Raw genomic sequence first — 19,922 nt, 5'->3', positions numbered from 1 at the left:
ACTCACCACAGAAGTAAGAGCCATCTGAAAGCTGTAGATCCGCGCCAGACCAAAATCAGCCAGCTTGATCTGTCCTCCACTGGTGACTAGAATGTTTTGAGGCTTAAGATCTCGATGAACCACACGGTGAGAGTGGAGGAAATCCAGACCCTGCAGCAGCTGGTACATCATATCCTGCCAAAACAAGACCATATATATATATATATACATCTGGAGGGGAAAAAAAGTGAGCATGTCTCTTTAAAGTTTAAGTTTGGCAGATGTTAATAACGAACATGACGGCTAAGCAGGAAAGACACGCTGCCGTAAGGCTCCATCCCTGTAGGCCTCCGCTTCCCTGCAGCTGTTCCGGGATCACAGCTAATTGTGAATAGTCTCGTTCTGCCTACGGGCCAATATGAAATCAGACCATGATACTGAAACTCAAGAGAAGGTGGGGAAAAGGCAGCAACCTAACTGCCATTTCCTTTGGTAGAAACTGACAATAATGGCCATGGAAGGTCTAACTGACAAAACAGATAAGAAAAAAAGAGGCTGTGCATAAGAAAGGGAGAGAAAAAGAAGTGGGGTTGAAGTGCCGAGCGGGGAGCATTTGCTCACAGTTGCTGCTTGACTTGTTCCAAAGCAGAGGTATCAAGCGGTGGCAGCCTACCCCTGAGAAACCCGCTGCCAAGACCTCACAAGTGACATGGATCTGAGCCCACAGCACTGTTCATTCCCCAACCAGCTGGTGAGTGATTAAAACCACTGAAACAATGGGGTGCACACTCAAGCAGAAAACTGCAAACGGCGCGAGTCAGACTGGGCGAGGGGAAGGGGACGGAGGTCCTCACAATGTGTGCACTGGGGGCCTGCACTAGGGAACACGCGTGTGTTAGAGTCAGGCAGCCAGCATAAACAACGAGCCTTTCTGAATGCCCATCCAGCCATGACCTCTCAGACCTTCAGGCACAGGCAGTTATTCTGGGAGCTCCTAAAACGGCATAACCCCCTACCAGCTCCTCTGTCTTGGCCTAAAATGGCCCACGGTTGGCCCACTTTGCTTGAGACAAAAGTGAAAAGAAAAGGAAAGGTACACAACCACCTCAGAAGCGTGACCCGAGGATAAACACTCATATTGTCTCCTCTAAATACTTATTAAGTACTTGTGTAGCTTTTATGGATGTGTGATCTAATTATCATGACAAACGAAGTCTGCAAGCATTTTCAGCACCGTTTTTGGAGGAAAATCTGCAGATTTATGTCATTAAAATGCATAAAGTGGTGGCTGAATATAATACTATATAATAAATATGCACTACTGTTCAAATGCTTGGTGTCAAAGAAATTCATATTTTTATTCAGCAAGGATTAAACTTTTTTTTAAACTTTCTATTCATCAAAGAATCCTAAAAAAAGAAAATCATGGTTTCCACAAAAATATTAACCAGTCTAATTTTTTTCAACATTGATAATTATAAACGATTCTTGAGCAGCAAATCAGCATATTAGAATGATTCTGAAGTATCATGTGACACTGAAGACTGGAGTAATGACATCACAGGAATAAATTACATTTTAAAATATATAATTGCAGTCATTATTTATAATATTACTGTATTTTTGATCAAATAAATGCAGCCTTGGTAAGCAAGTTATTAATAAATAATAATTAGCCCCAATGTATGAACACATGCTTCATTTGCAAATGAAGGCTGTTTCAAATTCTGGAGAACTCTGCGGGTGCAGATTCCTCATAATTATTAACAGTACTTTAAGGGGTATTACTATTATCATTTTAATTATGATTGATGTGCTTTAGAAATACTCTAGAAAGCACTTTAGTTAAGTGGAAAATCAAGCTTGATTTACCTGTCACACAATCTGTCATTGTAATCTCAAAAGGAGTAACCTAACAGGTGGAATCTGAATGATTCCTCAGAGACGGTCCTTTGTTGTAACATGCTATTCACACAACAGAGGAACCACAATTTACAATCAAAACATTAATGCCTTAAATTAAAACCAACACTACCAACCTGAAATAACCAGGCTTTGTTGAGAGGCATTCACAATCGAAACAAAGGAAAGATTTGATAGCACCTGTCCTAAAGTACCTCTTCTCAGAAAAAGGGAGGAAATAAAGCCGAGGAGGATAGAGTGGAAAAAAAACCCTCCCCAAAAACAGCAGTCAAAACAGAGCTTCCAGAAGGCACCCCCCTTTCTCATGCTAATTCATGAGAGGCAGCCATATTGTTTATTGTACCCCGGCACAATGCAGGACATCTGCCAGTTAGCGTTAGTGTAATTCCTTCCCCATGCTTCATTAGGCTCTCCTTTATGGGCCAGAGACAGGCTTCGGGAAGGCGCGGGGCCGGAGAGCCTAGCCGCACTCCCCAACGCAGGGCCAGCCGCTTGATCTCCTTCCAGCTCATTTGATTCCCGGGGCCTCTCTCATCAATTAGCATGCGGTGGGTCTGAAATGGGGCAGGAGTGGGCAGTTTGGGGGCTGGAATGGGGTGGAGGCTGGGACCTCTGCAATCTGGTGTCCCGAGGAGGGTGGTGAATAAGGTTGCCGGGCATCTTTGGGAGGGCCGCACAGTCTGCAACTGATGTCTGTTATCTGATGTCTGTGTGGCCTGACAAAATGAAATCTCACTAATGCATATTCACGAGCTCTTAGGTTAAAATATTCAGACTCTGGAAGCCTGTGTATTGCATAAATTGACTACACTTTAAAAAATAGCTGTAAAAAAAGAAAAGAAACAAATTTACACAGAAAAATATCGTTTCCATTGAAACAGTAATGTACTGTAAAAACATTATGGGTAATATTTGTCATTTTCGAGAAAGTGGCCTATAAGGTTCTCGAAAACGACAAAAAATATTACCCAGAATGCATTGTAATATATAGAAGTAATATACAAAAAAAAACAGTGCATTCTGGCTAATATTTGTCGTTTTTCAAGAAAGTAGCCTATAAGTTATGTTCTCGAAAATGAAAAATTACCCAGAATGCATTGTAATATACAGAAGTAAAATACCGTAAAAACAATGCATTCTGGCTAATATTTGTCATACTTTCTCGAAAATTACCCAGAATGCATTGTTTTTACGGTAGTATATTACTGTTTCAATGGAAAACAGTAAATTTGTTTTTACAGCTATTTTTTTTAGAGCGTATAAATGGTTACTCATTTATATATATAAAAATATCCACATTATCATCATCTCTGTTAATTTCCTTTATTTTCTATTTAATTATAATGTGAGGAAAAATCTATACATTTTTATGTAATTTATATAATTGAAAGAAGTATCTGCATCTATTTGATAAAAAAAAAAAAAAAACAGTAAAAACTATAAAATTTTGAAATATTATCATAATTTAAAACTAATTTTTCTATTTTAATATATTATAAAACATAGTTTATTCCTGCTATCAAAGCTGAATTTTCAGCATCATTACTCCAGTCTTCAGTGTCACATGATCCTTCAGAAATCATTCTAATATGCAGATTTGCTGCTCAAGAAACATTTATTATTATGAATGTTGTAAACAGTTGTGCTGCCTAATATTTTTGTGGAGATGATACTTTTTGGATTCTTTGATGAATAGAAAATTCAAACAAACAGAATTTATTAGAAAGTTGTTCAATTTAGTTTTGTTCAATTTAAAGCATCTTTGCTAAATAAATGTATTAATTTCCATATTAAAAAAACTCTTACTGACCCAAAAACTTTTGAATGATAGTATATTTAATGTATGTAAATAAAGTTATAATAATAATAATAATAATTAAAAAAAAAGACCAAAATTAATTACAAAAAAGCTATAAATAATTTATATATAACAGATCACTGGGGAAATGCAAAACCGCACATTTATCTCTAACATGCAAACCAGAGACTCAAACCAAGACTGTGTTATGTTCAAAAGTCCCTCTCGATACACAATCCTTTCTTACCGATACACAAAACTCGCAAAGGAAACCCCTTAGGTGTCACTTTATAACTTTTCAAATGTTTCATAGCTTCTGTTTCTATTTCAATTTGGCACAAATGACAAAGAGAGAGATACGGTTCGTTCCAGTGCTCAATGTAAGATGTCCTAGGGGGAGAGGTAGCGAAATATGATGAATGGATTTGTAAGACTACCATGTGGGAAAAAGTCAAAATAGATTACAGGAGAGTAGATGATCAGGACAAAACAAATCCAACGTTTCCGCTCAAACCTTTCCGGATAAACGTAAGAGGACACTGACACGCAGCAGGATTATTTCTAGTCTAAAGAAAATGATATCTGGCTTGAATGACTTAAGGTAGCCCCTGGTAGTCCGCAGGTTTATACTAGTGAAAGGCTGAGAGGGAGGCCACTACACTTACACAAACCCTTTGCATGCACACATACACTGAAGGAACATTCCTCTGGCCAATCTTTGGTGAACGCCAGAGCTGAATGAAAATAGAGGCACACAGGCACCCAGGCCTTTAATTAGAAGCCCATCCACCACATGCACTGCCCATCAAAAGGACAAGACTCTGTGATCTGAGGGAGCTCCATCCTTCATCTGCTGACTTAGAAGGCCAAAACACTCCTTTTTGCTCACAGGCCTCAAAGTACAAATAAAAAAATAAATAAAAAAAATGTCTTTATTATTATTTTTTTTTTATATATAAAACAGCTGTTTGAAGAAGATACAGAGTAGCCTTCCTGTATCTCAAACAGTAGAGCATGGCACTAACAATGCCAAGGTCATGGGTTTAATTCCCAGGGAAAGCAAGAAATGATAAAATGGATACCATGAATGCAATGTGAGTCCCTTTGGATAAAAGCGTCTGCCAAATGCATAAATGTAAATGTAAAAATACAGAGAATGGAAATAAAAACTGCTTTAAAGGGATAGTTCACCCAAAAATAAAAATTATCCCATGATTTACTCACCCTCAAGCCATCCTAGGTGTATATGACTATCTTCTTTCAGACGAAAACAATCGGAGATATATTTAAAAAATATCCTGTCTTTTCCAAGCTTTATAATGGTAGTAAAAGGGGGGCGCGATTTTGAAGCCCAAAAAAAATGTATCCATCCATCATAAAAATAATCCATACGGCTTCAGAGCTTCTGAAGCAAAGCGATGGGTTCTTGAAAGAAAAAATATCCATATTTAAACTTTATAAACTAAAATAGCTAGCTTCCGGCAGACGACCGTACACATACTGCGCAAGTCGATTTGCGCCAAAACAGTAACCCCTGACACGATGTACAGTATGACGTAGGATGTAGGAGAATCGTAAGCTTAGACGCCTCTCGCGGTTTATACAAATAGGGCTGTGCAACAAACTCAAGCTCCTCTTATATCGAAATCCTCCGACATTTCTCTTTAAAAATTTCTGGTTTTAGACTTGTAATTCATGATCCTCTGCGCTTCTTTGTTCGTCATCGCGTTATGCGTCGGGCCAGAGGTTACTCTTCCGCCGCTAATTGATCCATATGCCCGTCTGCCAGAAGCTAGTTATTATAGTTAATAACGGAGTGGCCTTCCAGGACCGAGTTGGACACAGTCCAGAGTCTAGCTCCAACTTGCCTTAACAGACCTGCTTGGAAGTTTTTGGTATGCCTAGTAAGACCTTGATTAGCTCTTCAGGAGTGTTTAATTGGGGTTAGAGCTAAACTCTTCAGAACAGTGGCCCTCTATGAGCAGGACTGGACATCCCTGGTTTAAGAGAACAAATACGCCACTTCCTAGTAAACTGACGCAAAATATCTGTAATAAAAATGGAAGTTGCTGCAACTGAGGAAGCCACTGTGGCTCTTTTTTCCTCCATCATAAATGACTTGTGTCTGAGAGTGCGCAGACGAAACGCAATAAATGCGGTCATGTTATCTTGTGTTCTGATGCCTGGTGTTGAGGAACACAATCATGTGAGAGTCATTATACCAAATCATTCTGATGACAGATTTTAGCGCAGGCATTTCAAAATTATCAAACCAACATTTGAGATGCTGTGCAATGAAATTGGTCAGCTGGTTAGTGCGGTTATCCGATGACATCCACTTTTGAGGCAAAGTCACATGGGTTTTTGTTGCGCATCAAGGGATTTATTTGGTAAGTGTGTTTCCAACGTAGTTTATAGGCATGTCTTCTCATCAGATAAAAACTGTATCCACCTCAACAGTTATGCACATTTTTAGAAATTATACGCATCTTGGCATTTCCATTCAGCGTTTTTTTATGCAATATGCCAAAATGCGCATAAAAATTGGCGGATGGAAACATAGCTAATGTGAAATGTTATTTGCAACCTGCTTTACTTCCATAATCAGACTTATTTAAAGGTGCAATAAGCGATTTCTGAGAAACGCTGTTGATATTTGAAATCACCAAAACAAACACGCCCCTACCCAAAAGGACCACACCCCTATCTTGATAGCTCCACCCCCACATCCACAAATGCGTTACGCAACACAGGGTCGCACCTAATGAGTGTATACGGCCCTTACTGCTGATTGGCTACAAGTGTGTTTTGGTGCTCGGTCCGATCCACTTTCAACAGAAATCGCTTACTGCACCTTTAAAAATAAACCTGAATGGTAAAATGTAAGAGAGGGCCATCATAGTTGACATACTAGAATGTGGTTGAAGGGAGTTAAAAAGAGGGATTCGTGACATCAGCAGAAGAGGAAAGTCGCTTTAGATTTAGATTTAAATTTTTACATTTTGATTAAAATAATATGAATTGTGCTGATTCGTGCACAATAAGACCAGGATTTACATTAAATATGTGCATTAAACAGCAAACAGGGTTCATTTTGATTTCATGCTGATCTTAACCTTTACAGTTCTGGGCTAAAAGCATCAGGTTACAGTTCTGATCGTAAGTGCTGAGATGAATCTGCTGGTATGAAGGTACCTTTATGGTTTCAGGTGGCACTCCTGGATCAGGTGCTTTCTCCAGATATGTGGTTAAATCTTGGTCCACATGTTCAAAGACCAAAGTTAGTTTGGTTTCCCGGTCAGTCCTGGAAACTGTGCATACGTCAAACAACCTAATGAAGGAAAGGCATAAACAAGAACACTTTCATTAAATGCTGTTTGAGTGACAAGTATTTCAAGTATCAACTTTGACAGGTTCATATAATACATTTGAATGGCATATGCAATATGATTTTACAATATGATCTTCAATGAAGAGTTTAACAGAGCAGAAACCTTCTAAAAAAAGACAAGTTTACACTGTCCTCAAGCTGACATTGGCAAGACCTTTCAATGCAACAGGGACAAAACCCAAAAATTAAATTGGTCTACAAGGACATGGATGCATGCTTTATTACAAGATAAGATATTTGACAGAAGGGGAGGAGTTCTCAAAAGAAGAGGAGTTCTACGAAAAGATTCTTTCATGGTTACCCGATCCCATGACATCATAAACTGAACTTCTCCAGGAAACGATTTTGCTGGAATCCAGATTGTGCCTCCACAATGAAGTCTCTTAACCAACAAAACATATGGCATGAATAATATTCTCATTATAAGCATTGAGAGGTTGACTGCACTTTCACAGCATTCCAAACACACGGCCCTATAGGAGTCCCAACATCTTTTAGTGGTTCATTTAAAGGGGACCTATTATGCAAAATTCACTTTTGCACGGTGTTTGGACAAAAATGTGTGTTGGCAGTGTGTGTACACAACCACCCTATAGTGATAAAAATCCACCCACTCCTTTTGTTTTAATCCCCATAAATCATAAGCAGTGTCTCCCAATGACCTGTTTTCAGCCATGGTGCTAATGTGACGTCACATTACCCACAGGCGCCGCCCACGACCGCTGACTGACAGTCCTGCATTATCATATACACTGCGTCCGAAATCGAATACTACTCTACTACATAGTACGCGAAAACCAGTATGCGAACAGAGTAGTATGTCCGAATTCATAGTATTCGGAAAACAGTAGGTGAAAAGTACCCGGATGACTTACTACTTCCAGTGAGATTCTGAAGTGCGCGTACGATGGACACTTTACTATCCCATGAGGCCACGGGAGAGGATTTGTAAATTGAGTTGAAGGAATGTAACTGATGCCGGTAGGTCATGTGACGGTAAAAACATAGCGGATGTAGTACGTCCGAATTCATTCATACTACACGCATTCGTACTATATAGACCTTATTCGCCAGAGAAACAAGTGCGCCGCCATCTTTATAATATTCCGTTTTTGCGGTAGCTCTATATATTTCTAAAAGTATTGCTGTCATGGAATAACTAGCTGGTGGAGTAAATTTACTTGTTGTAGAGTTAACAAAAGTTATTATGAGCATTGTATGTTTAAAGCAGATGTCTTAACAAATGTCAGTAGACCGGGAAGATTTTAAAACGATCAGTTCATTCATAAATAGGTAAGATCGCTGTGGAAATACAAACCGGAAGTCAAAAGACAACGAGCGTAGCGCTGAAAAGGGGCGGAGCTACATAAGATCTATAGAACATACTTTTTCAACGGTCGTGAAGTAAATTTAAATTCAAATGTAGTACCTACTCTACAGTACGCGATTTCGGATGCAGCCATAGTTTCCGCTCTAAACAAGCTGTACACTGTCCGCCATTTTCTCCAATGTCTGGTAAGTAATTTATATGTTTTGTTATTGGATGCAAGAGTGAACACAACAGTCTTCATTTACCTACATCTGAGCCGCTGAAAGCAGTGGACTAGTTTTATTTTTGAAGGGAATGCACCACAGATCTAATATACACATACGATTTCTGTAACGTTGCCTGCTATTTACGTTCACATACATAACTGACTGTTTATGTGAACTGTGTGTGTTTTTGACAGAACCTTGTGTGTATTTGACAGTTTAAACAAAACAAAAATGTGAAAGAGAAGTCACTCACGAGACTTGAGACTGACAGCCAGCTGTGTGTGTGCGTTTCAGATAAGTGCGCTCAGAAAACGATCCATTAGATGTTTAAACTGATATAGCTTTAAAACGCGTGGAAATAATAAACTTTAATGATGAAAGAAGAACTATACTATCCGTGAGAGTGATCGGGATATAGATGATAATCAAAACCAAGCAGATGTCTTGTTAATATTTGGCAGAGAATCCGATTGAGGCAGGAACTGTGATCGTAGAGAGGGGGCGGGGCACAGCAGCTCATTTGCATTTAAAGGCACATGCACGAAAACAGCTTGTTCTGGACTGTAGTCAGAAATGGGTATTTACAACATGGATTTATAAATGATCTGTGAAGTATTTTAAGCTGAAACTTCACAGACACATTCTGGGGACACATGAGACTTAAATTACATCTTGTAAAAATGGGCATAATTTAAAACAAGTTTCTTGCATTCTCTTTTCCACTTTGCACTCTACAGAAAAATATGCTTTATGTACTCAAAAATACATTGGGGTTCAAAAGTCTGGAACCCCAGTGAAAGAACAGTTTTAAGTGGATAAGAAATAGGTCACTAATCAAATGTGCAAATTTATGACACAAATCATGTTCTTCCTTTGAACCTCAAGATGCTCTCTGGATCATTTCAAATCTTGCCGTAGAACATGATCATCAGGTTTTTTGACAAGTTCATGCACCTCAAACGCTGTTGTCAATAATGCAAAGGGTGAAAACAAACTGACAAACTATATGAAAAACATCCATCTGCATCCATGGACAAATTACAAACCACCAAAATTTACATTTGCAATCCAGACCTTGTCTAGTCTAGTCAAAAGAATGAAGTGCACATGTTCAGCAGCTTTTAGTGCGCAATGCTCCATGGCAAGGTTAAGGCCTTGAGTTAGGTCAGCCAATGACGTGAGTTCTGTCATCAATTGAATGAAGTAGATAAGCCCTTCAAACCGAGCCATCAGTCCATTAGCTGCAAGAACTCTCCTGATGGAGACACCGGTGATCTCAAAACAAGATTTTCCACCTACCCATTTTGACATTCACCAAGCTTAAAAAAAAAAAAAAAAAAAAAAAAAAAAAAAATCAACACACATTACCAAAACAATACAAGATGACCTTGATGCCAGACACAGACAATGAAGAATTAAAATGCATCTATTCTGTGTCAAGAAAGACGGCCGACTGCTCACAGATATTTGCGCATCAATGGTTTCACATCTGCACATAAAGGTCAACAATGGATATCGTTTCAGTTGCCCAGGAAAGGTGAATTGTCAGAGAGGTGCATGCGTCAATGGTACCATTTGCATTTGACAATCTAATTATCAAAACAATGGGACCCGCATAGCTGTTCCTTAAAGACATCCTAATCCTAAATGTTTGGTTTGACTAGATGATCTTTTGCAGAGATGCTCAGCTTTTTAAACACGTTTATACATTGGAAAGATGACTCATTTTATCATTATGGCAGCTAGTGATTGATATAGTTACGTAAGGGGACAATGCTGATAATATTGCAAAAGATTTGCAGAAGTGCTCAAATTAAAGTAACACTAAATGTGCATCATATTTACTCAAAATAAAAAAAATCTAAAAACTACTCATTGCTCTTAAATTAGCATGACTATCATCCAATGCCAGTAATCTCAAATATATCGGTCTATTATGAATTTAATTATAAGCTCCCCACACTTATTTCAGTACCTGAGAAAACCCACACATTGCTCCACAACAAAACAAGCTGATGGAGGTGAATCCACCAAATTTTGCAGTTATCTTCAATTGGAAAAAAAGTGTCTTCTTAGGGGAGTGTCTTCGAAGTTCTTCGGGGATCTCCCTTGAACAAGGGTCGATGAGGGCAAAATGATGTGACAGGAAATAATGGGTGTGAAATGCCTACACACTAGAAATAATTCAGGTGAAGCGTTTTATAGACAGGAACGTGTGACATCTGCCACACTATCTCGCCTATTACTTACATGACCGTCAATACTTAAAGTCGGCATGAAACGGAAGTTGCGATAGTCTTTTCTTCCCTATTGTGATGTATAGCAGCTTCTTGAACAAGAAAAAAAAATGTAGTACGGGACTTGATTTAGTACATTGGGGATTGATTGGATCATTGTGGTTTGGTTAGACGCCATATTGAATTTAACACGGATGAAAACCAGGCTGTGAGGGATAATCTTGCAGTCTTTACAATAGCAAACACTGTATAAAGGTCCTAGATCATGTAATTTTCACAACTTACAACTAGTGTTGTCAAAAGTACCGACCACGATACCAATTCAATACTGACATTTTAAAAATGTGACACTTTGAGCACTCTGAACACCTTTGATTGGCTATTGTGTTCACGCGCTCATCAGATATGTTTGTGATTGGCTACAGTGATCAACGCTTCTAAAACATGTTGTAAATTGACATCAATGACGGTCTTCACAGAGCGCTTACACAGATACACACGGAAGCGTTTGAAAGCAGGCGATCTCGCTTTCAAAACGCTTTCAAATTCAAATGCTCCCATGCGTTGATCATTGTAGCCAATCACAGACATATCTGATGAGCACATAAACACAAAGGCCAATCAGAGGTGTTTACGAATCCGCTCAACAGCGCTCAAAGCATCACATTTTTAAAATTACAGTACCGACTTGGTATCGCAGTCGGTACTGTTGACAACAGAGTTGTTTTTGTCTAATGAAAGGTTTTTTTTTTTTTTTCGGAAAGAGGTTTCATCAACTGAAAAATGTATGTTGTTAAACAAAAGTGCAATCAACTGAACACAATGTACTTCTATCCCTCACAGCCTCATTTTCATTCCTGTCAAAACTTAAATATGGCGCTACCCTGATTAAGTTCTATTGCTGTGATGTCATGTGAGTGACAGGTTGCCCCGCCCTCGTGCCGATGAACACGTCATCAGAGAAGAGATGTCAATGCAGGTGGGAGGGGACGTTATTTTGATTAAAGTTTATGAGGGCACAAGAATTTTAAAGAAATAATGATGTGTACAGATAAAACATTTATAATAAATACTGCAATATTCCCTAAAAAAATAAGAATGGTCAATGTTGATTTCATGTTGAATTTAATGTAACCTACTTAAACATTTATATATTATATATTTTGAGTGAAATACCCTTTGATATCAGCAAACGTATTTGATATTGTGGGGCAGAAAAATGTGCAGGAAATGAAACTTCTGATATGAGGAATAATGGTATTTTCATTGTAACACCAAGCTTTTCTTAACAACAACATTCTGGATGTGATTAATGTCCTCGGCATCAGTCCTTTAATCACTGGTTTGTTTTTAAAAATTATAATATCAGGGTTGTCTCCTTGTAATATGTCCAACTTTTAAACAAACCTACACCCTAGCAGGAAACAGATATAACAAGAGGAAGTATGTGAAGTTATCATTTATAAACAAAATAAAACAGGACCCCCCTGCCCTCCCATTCCCTTCCCTTTTTTTACCTGACCACATTGGGATGCTCAAAGGACTCCAGCTGCCTCAGCACCGCCACCTCGCGGATAGTTGACAGCGGCATTCCCTCTTCCTCGGTCTGCACCCGAACTCTTTTCAGGGCTACAAAGCGGCCCCCGTTCTTCAAATCCCGTGCTTTGTACACCTTTCCGTATGCACCTTCGCCGATCTCAGCCACCGGCTCATATTGTTGGGTTAAGCTCTCTTTGTCCATTTTTTTTTCTCACACGGCGAGGTACTGCGGGGAATCCCGAAACGTGACGAGCGCGCGGATATTTCACAAAGGCATTATTGGGAGAGCGGCGCTGGCACGTGCACTGCCTGTAGAGCGCGAGCACAAAAGGAGGCAGAGGTAAACACCAATGATCAGAGTTAAATCAAAGCTTATCTACGCACTTAAGATAACAGATATGTATCCTAAACCATAAATACAACATACACAAAGCTAGCTTAGCCTCTTTTATAGCCAAATATCAAGAAAAGTCCAGTTATTACAACATCTGGAGTCCACACAGTAATAAAGAATGTGGGTGAATGATGTCTCGAATTATATAAAAGAGAAAACTTTTAAAAGGTCTAGTTAGGGCACATTTGCTAAATTCTTAGAATTTCAACCTTTGTATTCACGTTGGTTTCATATATTTTATACCATAGGCTACAAATCATCTTAAGCTAAGCTTAATGACATGTCAAGTGGCATAACCATCAAGAAAAAATATATATACTTTGCAGCTTGAATATGTGATGTGATTGTATACAACTTAATCATTTTCAAAGAGTGTTCTATTTTTCTTTTTTCCCCCACAAATATTTTTCAAGTCAAAAATGTGAAAAAGTTATTTATGTTACTCAATTTGACATTGAATAAAACATGCTTTTTCATTAAAAAGTCAATATGTACATTTATAAAAAATTAATGACAGTTATGCGGGTCTACAGGGGACCTCACTGTGACATCATTTCCTGATTTATAGTTTTTTCGTGTCACATGACAACAAAATGGCTTCCTGCATGCTGGTTAGACCACATTGACAGAGTTTTTTTTTTTTTAATAAATAAATAATCAATCAATAATAAGCCTACTTTAAAACACAACTTTAAATAGGCTAAATAATTCAAAATACTAAAAAAAAAGTAGGCTAAAATTGTCTTTTAATAGGACTTTTTTCCAGAACAGTTACACCACCCTGACGTTTTTTATTTTAAGCCCCACAAATATATATATATATATATATACACACACACACTCAAAGTAAAAATTATTTTAAATATATAATCCAATTGATTTAATTCAAATAATCAAAATAACATCACCACAGCGTTTAATTTAGAAATTAAAAACGTTCATCACTGAAAAAAAAATATTTAAATCACGATTTGCATTTTTAATTTTTTTTTTTATTTATTTATTTTTTTTTAAATAACTTGACGTCTTCACGTCACTAGCACAGAATTACTCGTTAACCATTGAGTCAGGTGTGCTTAATATAACTCGTTTCCGTACAGTAAGCGAATGCAATAAACTCAAGATTTGGATCTAACACGTGCGCATATTGTCAATAAAATATAAACGATTTGAGTTTTCTAATGACAAGTCCTACTCTTCTTTGTGCCACACAGCCTTGAGCACGTGGTTATCTACTGATTGCATTGTTTAGCTGTGCATATCAATAAACGCTGGAAATAAAGCGCCTACTTTTACTTACACTAATAAACCATCTAGCGTGCGTGCATGCATGTACAAACGCGCAATGAACGAACAAATAATATAAGTAACACAAGTGAATGGGAGTTTGGCCAGTATAGTTACCCCGTTTGTTAGCCTATATTCCGCCCGGAGAGTCGCGTCATTCATAAACTTCAGTAACTTTCCCAGCGTCTCCACACGCATCACAGCTCGTGCAGTGTCCTCGCAACGGGCCACACAGGTAGTCGGATGGTGCACGCGCTAAGCCCCATCTCCCAGCAGTACCACACCACTGCAACAGCAGATCAAGTGAAAGAACGTCTGATCAGTCCCTCAAGAAAGCAGAGTGTATACAAAAAAGTGACTGATTTTCATCGATCTGCTGTGGCCGTCCTTCCCCCTTTATGTTTTTCCCATCTATGCAGGAATATGCAGCGCGTGTGTGTGCTCGGTCTCCTCCTCGCTTTCCCACGCTGGCTGAATGTGCCTTGACCCCCTTCAGAGCAGTTTGACACAGAGCAGGAGCGTTTCCGCATTCCTCACCGACTACAAAGACTAACCGCCTCCTCTTGCTTTCTCCCTGCCTGCTCGCTCCTTCACCATTCATACTGCTTTTTTGTTTTTGTCTCGGTGTCAAAACGGGATCACCGCGGGGGAAAGAGCTGGGACGCGGAAAGGTTATTGGATGCATCTAATGGAAACTTTGTGGATCTGAAAATCCACATTAGTGAGGCAACGGATTACCTCTTCTAAATAATGCATACAGTAAATTGACCTTATCAATAACTGCACTGCAGTTCTTGATCCGTATCATTGGTTTTCTTTAACGTGTTAAATCAGGTTGGTAAAAATAAAACTTTTGCATTGCGGATTGATAAGCTGAGATCTCACTCTTGCAGTGCAAAATGTGCATGTTTTATAGGGGGAAATGCTACAGTAAAACTTTATTAGTTAACTATACTTTCACTTATAAACATAAAGTAGTTTAACAGGAAATTGCATGTAATTTTACTATAAGGGTTATACATTGCATAAAATATTGTTTCTTTGTGAATGAAAAATTATGGTAAATTGTACATATTTATCATTTTAGCAGCTATGTACATTTATTGTGTTTTATGTTACATATTATGATGTTTAGTGCATTATTTTACTGTCACATGTTGTTGTCATTGTGTTGGTAAAACTGCTAAATCTATTCACAAGTATTGGCCACTGTTTATGGACAAGCCACCTATTTTGTCACCTACAAGTTCAATTAAGACATCAAAATATGAGGAAAATAGTTTATATTTTTAAGGTATTTAAGGTATATTTAAGGTTAAGGTATTTATCTGACAAAATTATTTGGTAAAAAAGGACAAACTACAGCAACAGTATTTATTTTATTATACAAAAAAAAAATAAAAAGCTCACATGCATTGACTACAACATAATCAGTTATTAATATTTCATTGGTTCTCTCTTGTTTTCACATATGTTCATAATTTCTTTGTATGACAGCCTGGCAAAAAAATTTTGTCCACACATTATCACAAATAAAACAGTTTACTCCAATCACAACTATGCGATATGCTTACAAAATCTTTTAACAAATTTTTAATAATATTTGAATAAATTGTGATGATGTCAATTTTCCTAGGCCAGACATCACTTTTGGCCACTACATATATATATACATATATATATACACACACACACAGGCCACTTTTTTAGGTACACCTGTTCAACTGCTTGTTAACGCAAATATCTAATCAGCTAATCACATTTCAGCAATTGCATTTAGGTTTGTAGACGTATATCTGCTGAAGTTCAAATTGAGCTTCAGAATTGGGTAGAAAGGTGATATATGTGACTTTAAACGTGCCATGGCCGTTGGTGCCAGACTGGCTGGTCTGAGTATTTCAGAAACCGATGATCTTCTGGGATTTTCATGCACAACTGTCTCTAGGGTTTACAGAGAATGATCCAAAAAAGGGAAGATATCCAGTGAGCGGCAGTTCTGTGGACTAAAATGCCTTGTTGATGCCAGAGGTCAGAAGAGAATGGCCAGACTGGTTCGAGCTGATAGAAAGGCAACAGTAACTTAACCACTTACAACCGAGGTCTGCAGAAGAGCGTCTCTGAACACACAACACGCCGAACCTTGAAGCAGATGGGCTACAGCAGCAGAAGACACACCGGGTGCTACTCCTGTCTGATGAGAACAGCAAACAGGCTACAATTCGCATGGGCTCAACAAAATTGGGCAACAGAAGATTGGAAAAACGTTGCCTGGTCTGAAGACACTTGATTTCTGCTGCGGCTTTCAGATGTTATGGATTTTTGGCATAATTTGGCGTAAACAGCATGAAAGCATGGATCCATCCTGCCTTGTATCAACGGTTCAGGCTGCTGGTAATGGTTTAATGGTGTGGAGGGTATTTTCTTGGTACCAATTGAGTGTCATTTAAACGCCACAGCCTACCTGAATATTGTTGCTGACCATGTCCATCCCTTCATGACCACAGTGTACCCATCTTCTGATGGTTACTTACAGCAGGATAAATCATCTTAAACTGGTTTCTTGAACATGGCAATGAGTTCACTGTACTCAAATGACCTCCACAGTCACCAGATCTCAATCCAATAGAGCACTTTTGGGATGTGCTGGAACGGGAGATTCACATCATGGATGCACAGCCGACAAATCTGCAGCAACTGTGTGATTCTATCATGTCAATATGGACCAAAATCTCTGAGGAATGTTTCCAGGACCTTGTTGAATCTATGACATGAAAAATTAAGGCAGTTTTGAAGGCAAAAGGCGGTCCAACCCGATGCATGGTGTACCTAATAATGTGGCCAGTAAATGTGTGTGTGAGTGTGTGTGTGTTTGTTCACTGAAAGACTTTTAGCTTTTTTCATTTTATATTTTATTTCAAAGCCATATGAAAGCCCGGTTAAGCCTGTGCACTTTAAAAAAAAAAAACTGTGTAAAATAAAAAGAAGTAAATCAGGCAGAGATTATGGCTGAATCTTCCTAAATGAACTGTATGGTGGGGGGGGGCTTTGTAGTTCGGAGGTGAATGAGTCTGCTCGTCTTCAGTATTCAGAGAAACTGAACGCTCGTTGATTTGAGTGAGGGCAGTTCGGCATGGGGGCAGATGATGAGTTTGAAGTAGGTTTGTCTGCCAATACAGTTTCCCCATGCATGCCCCCTCTTGTCAACTTAAAATTCAACTTTTTTGCATCACAAAGCACACTTTACACACAATGGGCTCTAAACCAATAACTGCAAAGGCTTCCCTGTACATTTATGCATCATGATTGTTCATTTTAAATGAGCTCTGAGAGCCATTTCCCAGATTGAATACATTACCATGCATACACATGCTTATTAGGCAGTGAAAAACAAAACAATTAAATTGGTTTGTGTGTGGTATGCTCACTGTCCTTTGAGCCACGCCAAAGTAGTCATTTTAAAAAAGAAGAAACAGTTGCACATTCTGTGCGAGACAGATGTCATAAAACAAGACTCAAATGAGTCAATGAATGGATACGTAAAACAAGACTGCGGCAAAAATGCAGAAAATATTATCAAAATGTTTAACATTAAATCATTCTTGGGGACAAACATGCTGTTTTAACGTTTGTCTTTTTGTGTAAGGATGAAAAGGAATTTTGTGGTTGGGATAATTATCTCTTACCAAGGCATTTTAATTGTCTCCCAGTAAAAGCTTTAATGGTTTATGAAAACAAACACATGCTTCAAATCAAAAGTGAATAATTTAGGGCGAATATGTAAATGCGGTGAGAATTTCCTGTTGTTTTTTAATTCTAAAATAACTATTTTTCAGCCTTCACAATATTCATGTTTATATTGTGTACTATGAACAAGGTAAAGGTCGCACAGTATTGCATAAAAGCATCAGGAGATGCAAATTCTGTTGCCTCACTAATGTTAAAGCTTTCAGGCTTTTGGGATTTGAGGTTTTAAATAGAGAAAGTATATATAAAACTGTTGGATTAGCCATTTGTTGCACGAGTTCAATCGTCTTATGTGTCTTTTTGCATATGCTTTGCTTATTGTTACAATGACTGGATGAAAGGGTCCAATCATACACTATCAGTGCTTTTTAAATGACAATCTCTGTGGTTATTTGAGAAGCTTGAGTGGCAGATGGGGATCAGTCTGTCTATGTAAGAGAGACTCTCTCCATTGGAGAACAGGTGACATTCTACCAGATTACCTTTCCACCCCATACACTTCTGACCAGACACCAGTCGGCCCGACAGCAGCCTTGCAGATCGGCTTTCTCAAATCAGATTCAGCCACACATGGAGGCAGCATTTGTGAAAGTGATCCCGACAGTCCTCATGTTACTCTTAGTCGATTCACTGTCCCCTCAGTGCACAGAATAACTGCTGACCACACCCGAAACGCAGCATCTGTGTGTGGTTTGTTAATGATAAAACAACCTTATGTTTACTTTACATCTATGCATGAAGGAGATTACATATCAAAAAGCATTATTCTATGACCAATGACAGAAAGACATTTCGAAAATGCCTGTTTTGTTTAGGTTTGTTTTTGTCCATACAATTAAAGTCAAAGGGTCCAATGATGTTGTTTTGGACCCCACCGACTTTCATAGTTTGAACAAAAACAGTTACAACATTCTTCAAAATATCTTCTTTTGTGTTCCTCAGAAGAACGAAAGTCATATAGATTTGGAACAACATCTTATATGCTCATCAAGGCTGCATTTATTTGATCAAAAATACAGTAAAAACAGTAATGTTGTGAAATATTATTACCATTCAAAATAACTGTTTTCTTTTTTAATATATTTTAAAATGTAATTTATTCCTGTGATGCAAAGCTGAATTTTCAGCATCATTACTCCATTACTCATTTTTTTTTTTTTTTTTTTTTCAGGATTCTTTGAAGGAAAGTTTATTTGAAACTTTTGTAACATTTTGAATGTCTTTACTGTCACTTTTGATCAATTTAATGTGTCCTTACTGAATAAAAGTATTAATATATTTCAAAAACTGAGAATGAGTTGCATTTCACCTATTTTTTTTTTTAGTTACAGGCTAATTTAAATACTTCCACCCACAGACCCATACTAATGTGAAAGATATGAGAACAGGTATCTAGATTCTACGTGATGGAATGTCTTTTTTCAGTCTTGATTTTGTTTTTGGGCTCTACTAGAATAGGTTTTCATGCTTGAATTCTCAAAAAACACCATATTCTTCACATATTTTAAATTGTTGCAGCACCCCTCTTCCCAGTCTGTCAGTAACGCTCTGTTTAGTTCCTGTCTCTATAAAGCCCCGCCTTCAAAAAAGCACAATGTGCTCTTGGCCGACTGGACCAGTGTGTTGTGATTAATCAACTGCTTCGAGCGTGTTTCGGAAATGTCACACCCCTTACCATAACCACAAGTTTTAACGCATTACTAACGCAACTCAACCAGACCTGCCCCTTTTTTGCATATGCCTTGGATGGGAATTATTTAAATGAGGAATATTGTGATGTGAAAACTCAAGACTACAATCGATGCGTTTCAGGGAGCTCAGAAACACACTGATATAGAGAATAACTCCTTTTGAAATGACTGTGCTTTGTAACTTTGCAGACCTTTTTCATGCTCAAACTGAAAAATTACACACTAAAGAAAGTTGAAAATGTAAAAAAAACATAATAGGACACCTTTAAATACACTTATAAATAGGACATTTTAAGGTGATTAAATAATGTGAAAGCACAGTACTCTCTCATATGAAACATCTGCTCTGAACATCTCCATTCAATCTCAGCATCAGGCACAGAGACAATGCTCAGTTGTTTTT

General features: G+C 38.1%; 1 protein-coding gene across 1 annotated transcript in view; it reads right to left on the bottom strand.

Moving 5' to 3' along the window:
* The window catches only part of cdk6 (cyclin-dependent kinase 6), a 51,093-nt gene extending 35,652 nt beyond the window's left edge, over positions 1 to 15,441 (bottom strand). The window contains exons 1-4 of the mRNA XM_051872215.1: positions 14,202 to 15,441; positions 12,382 to 12,712; positions 6,896 to 7,031; positions 7 to 174 (exon numbers count right to left, since the gene is read on the bottom strand). Of these exons, the coding sequence (XP_051728175.1) occupies positions 7 to 174; positions 6,896 to 7,031; positions 12,382 to 12,605 (528 nt within the window). The 5' untranslated portion in view covers positions 12,606 to 12,712; positions 14,202 to 15,441. The remainder of the gene's footprint in view (positions 1 to 6; positions 175 to 6,895; positions 7,032 to 12,381; positions 12,713 to 14,201) is intronic.
* Positions 15,442 to 19,922: the final 4,481 nt, after the last annotated feature.

Source organism: Ctenopharyngodon idella, chromosome 19 (genome assembly GCF_019924925.1).
Source record: "Ctenopharyngodon idella isolate HZGC_01 chromosome 19, HZGC01, whole genome shotgun sequence".
Taxonomy (NCBI): domain Eukaryota; kingdom Metazoa; phylum Chordata; class Actinopteri; order Cypriniformes; family Xenocyprididae; genus Ctenopharyngodon; species Ctenopharyngodon idella.
Note: the sequence above shows the minus strand (reverse complement) of the source record. Positions and strands in the feature narration are given on the sequence as shown.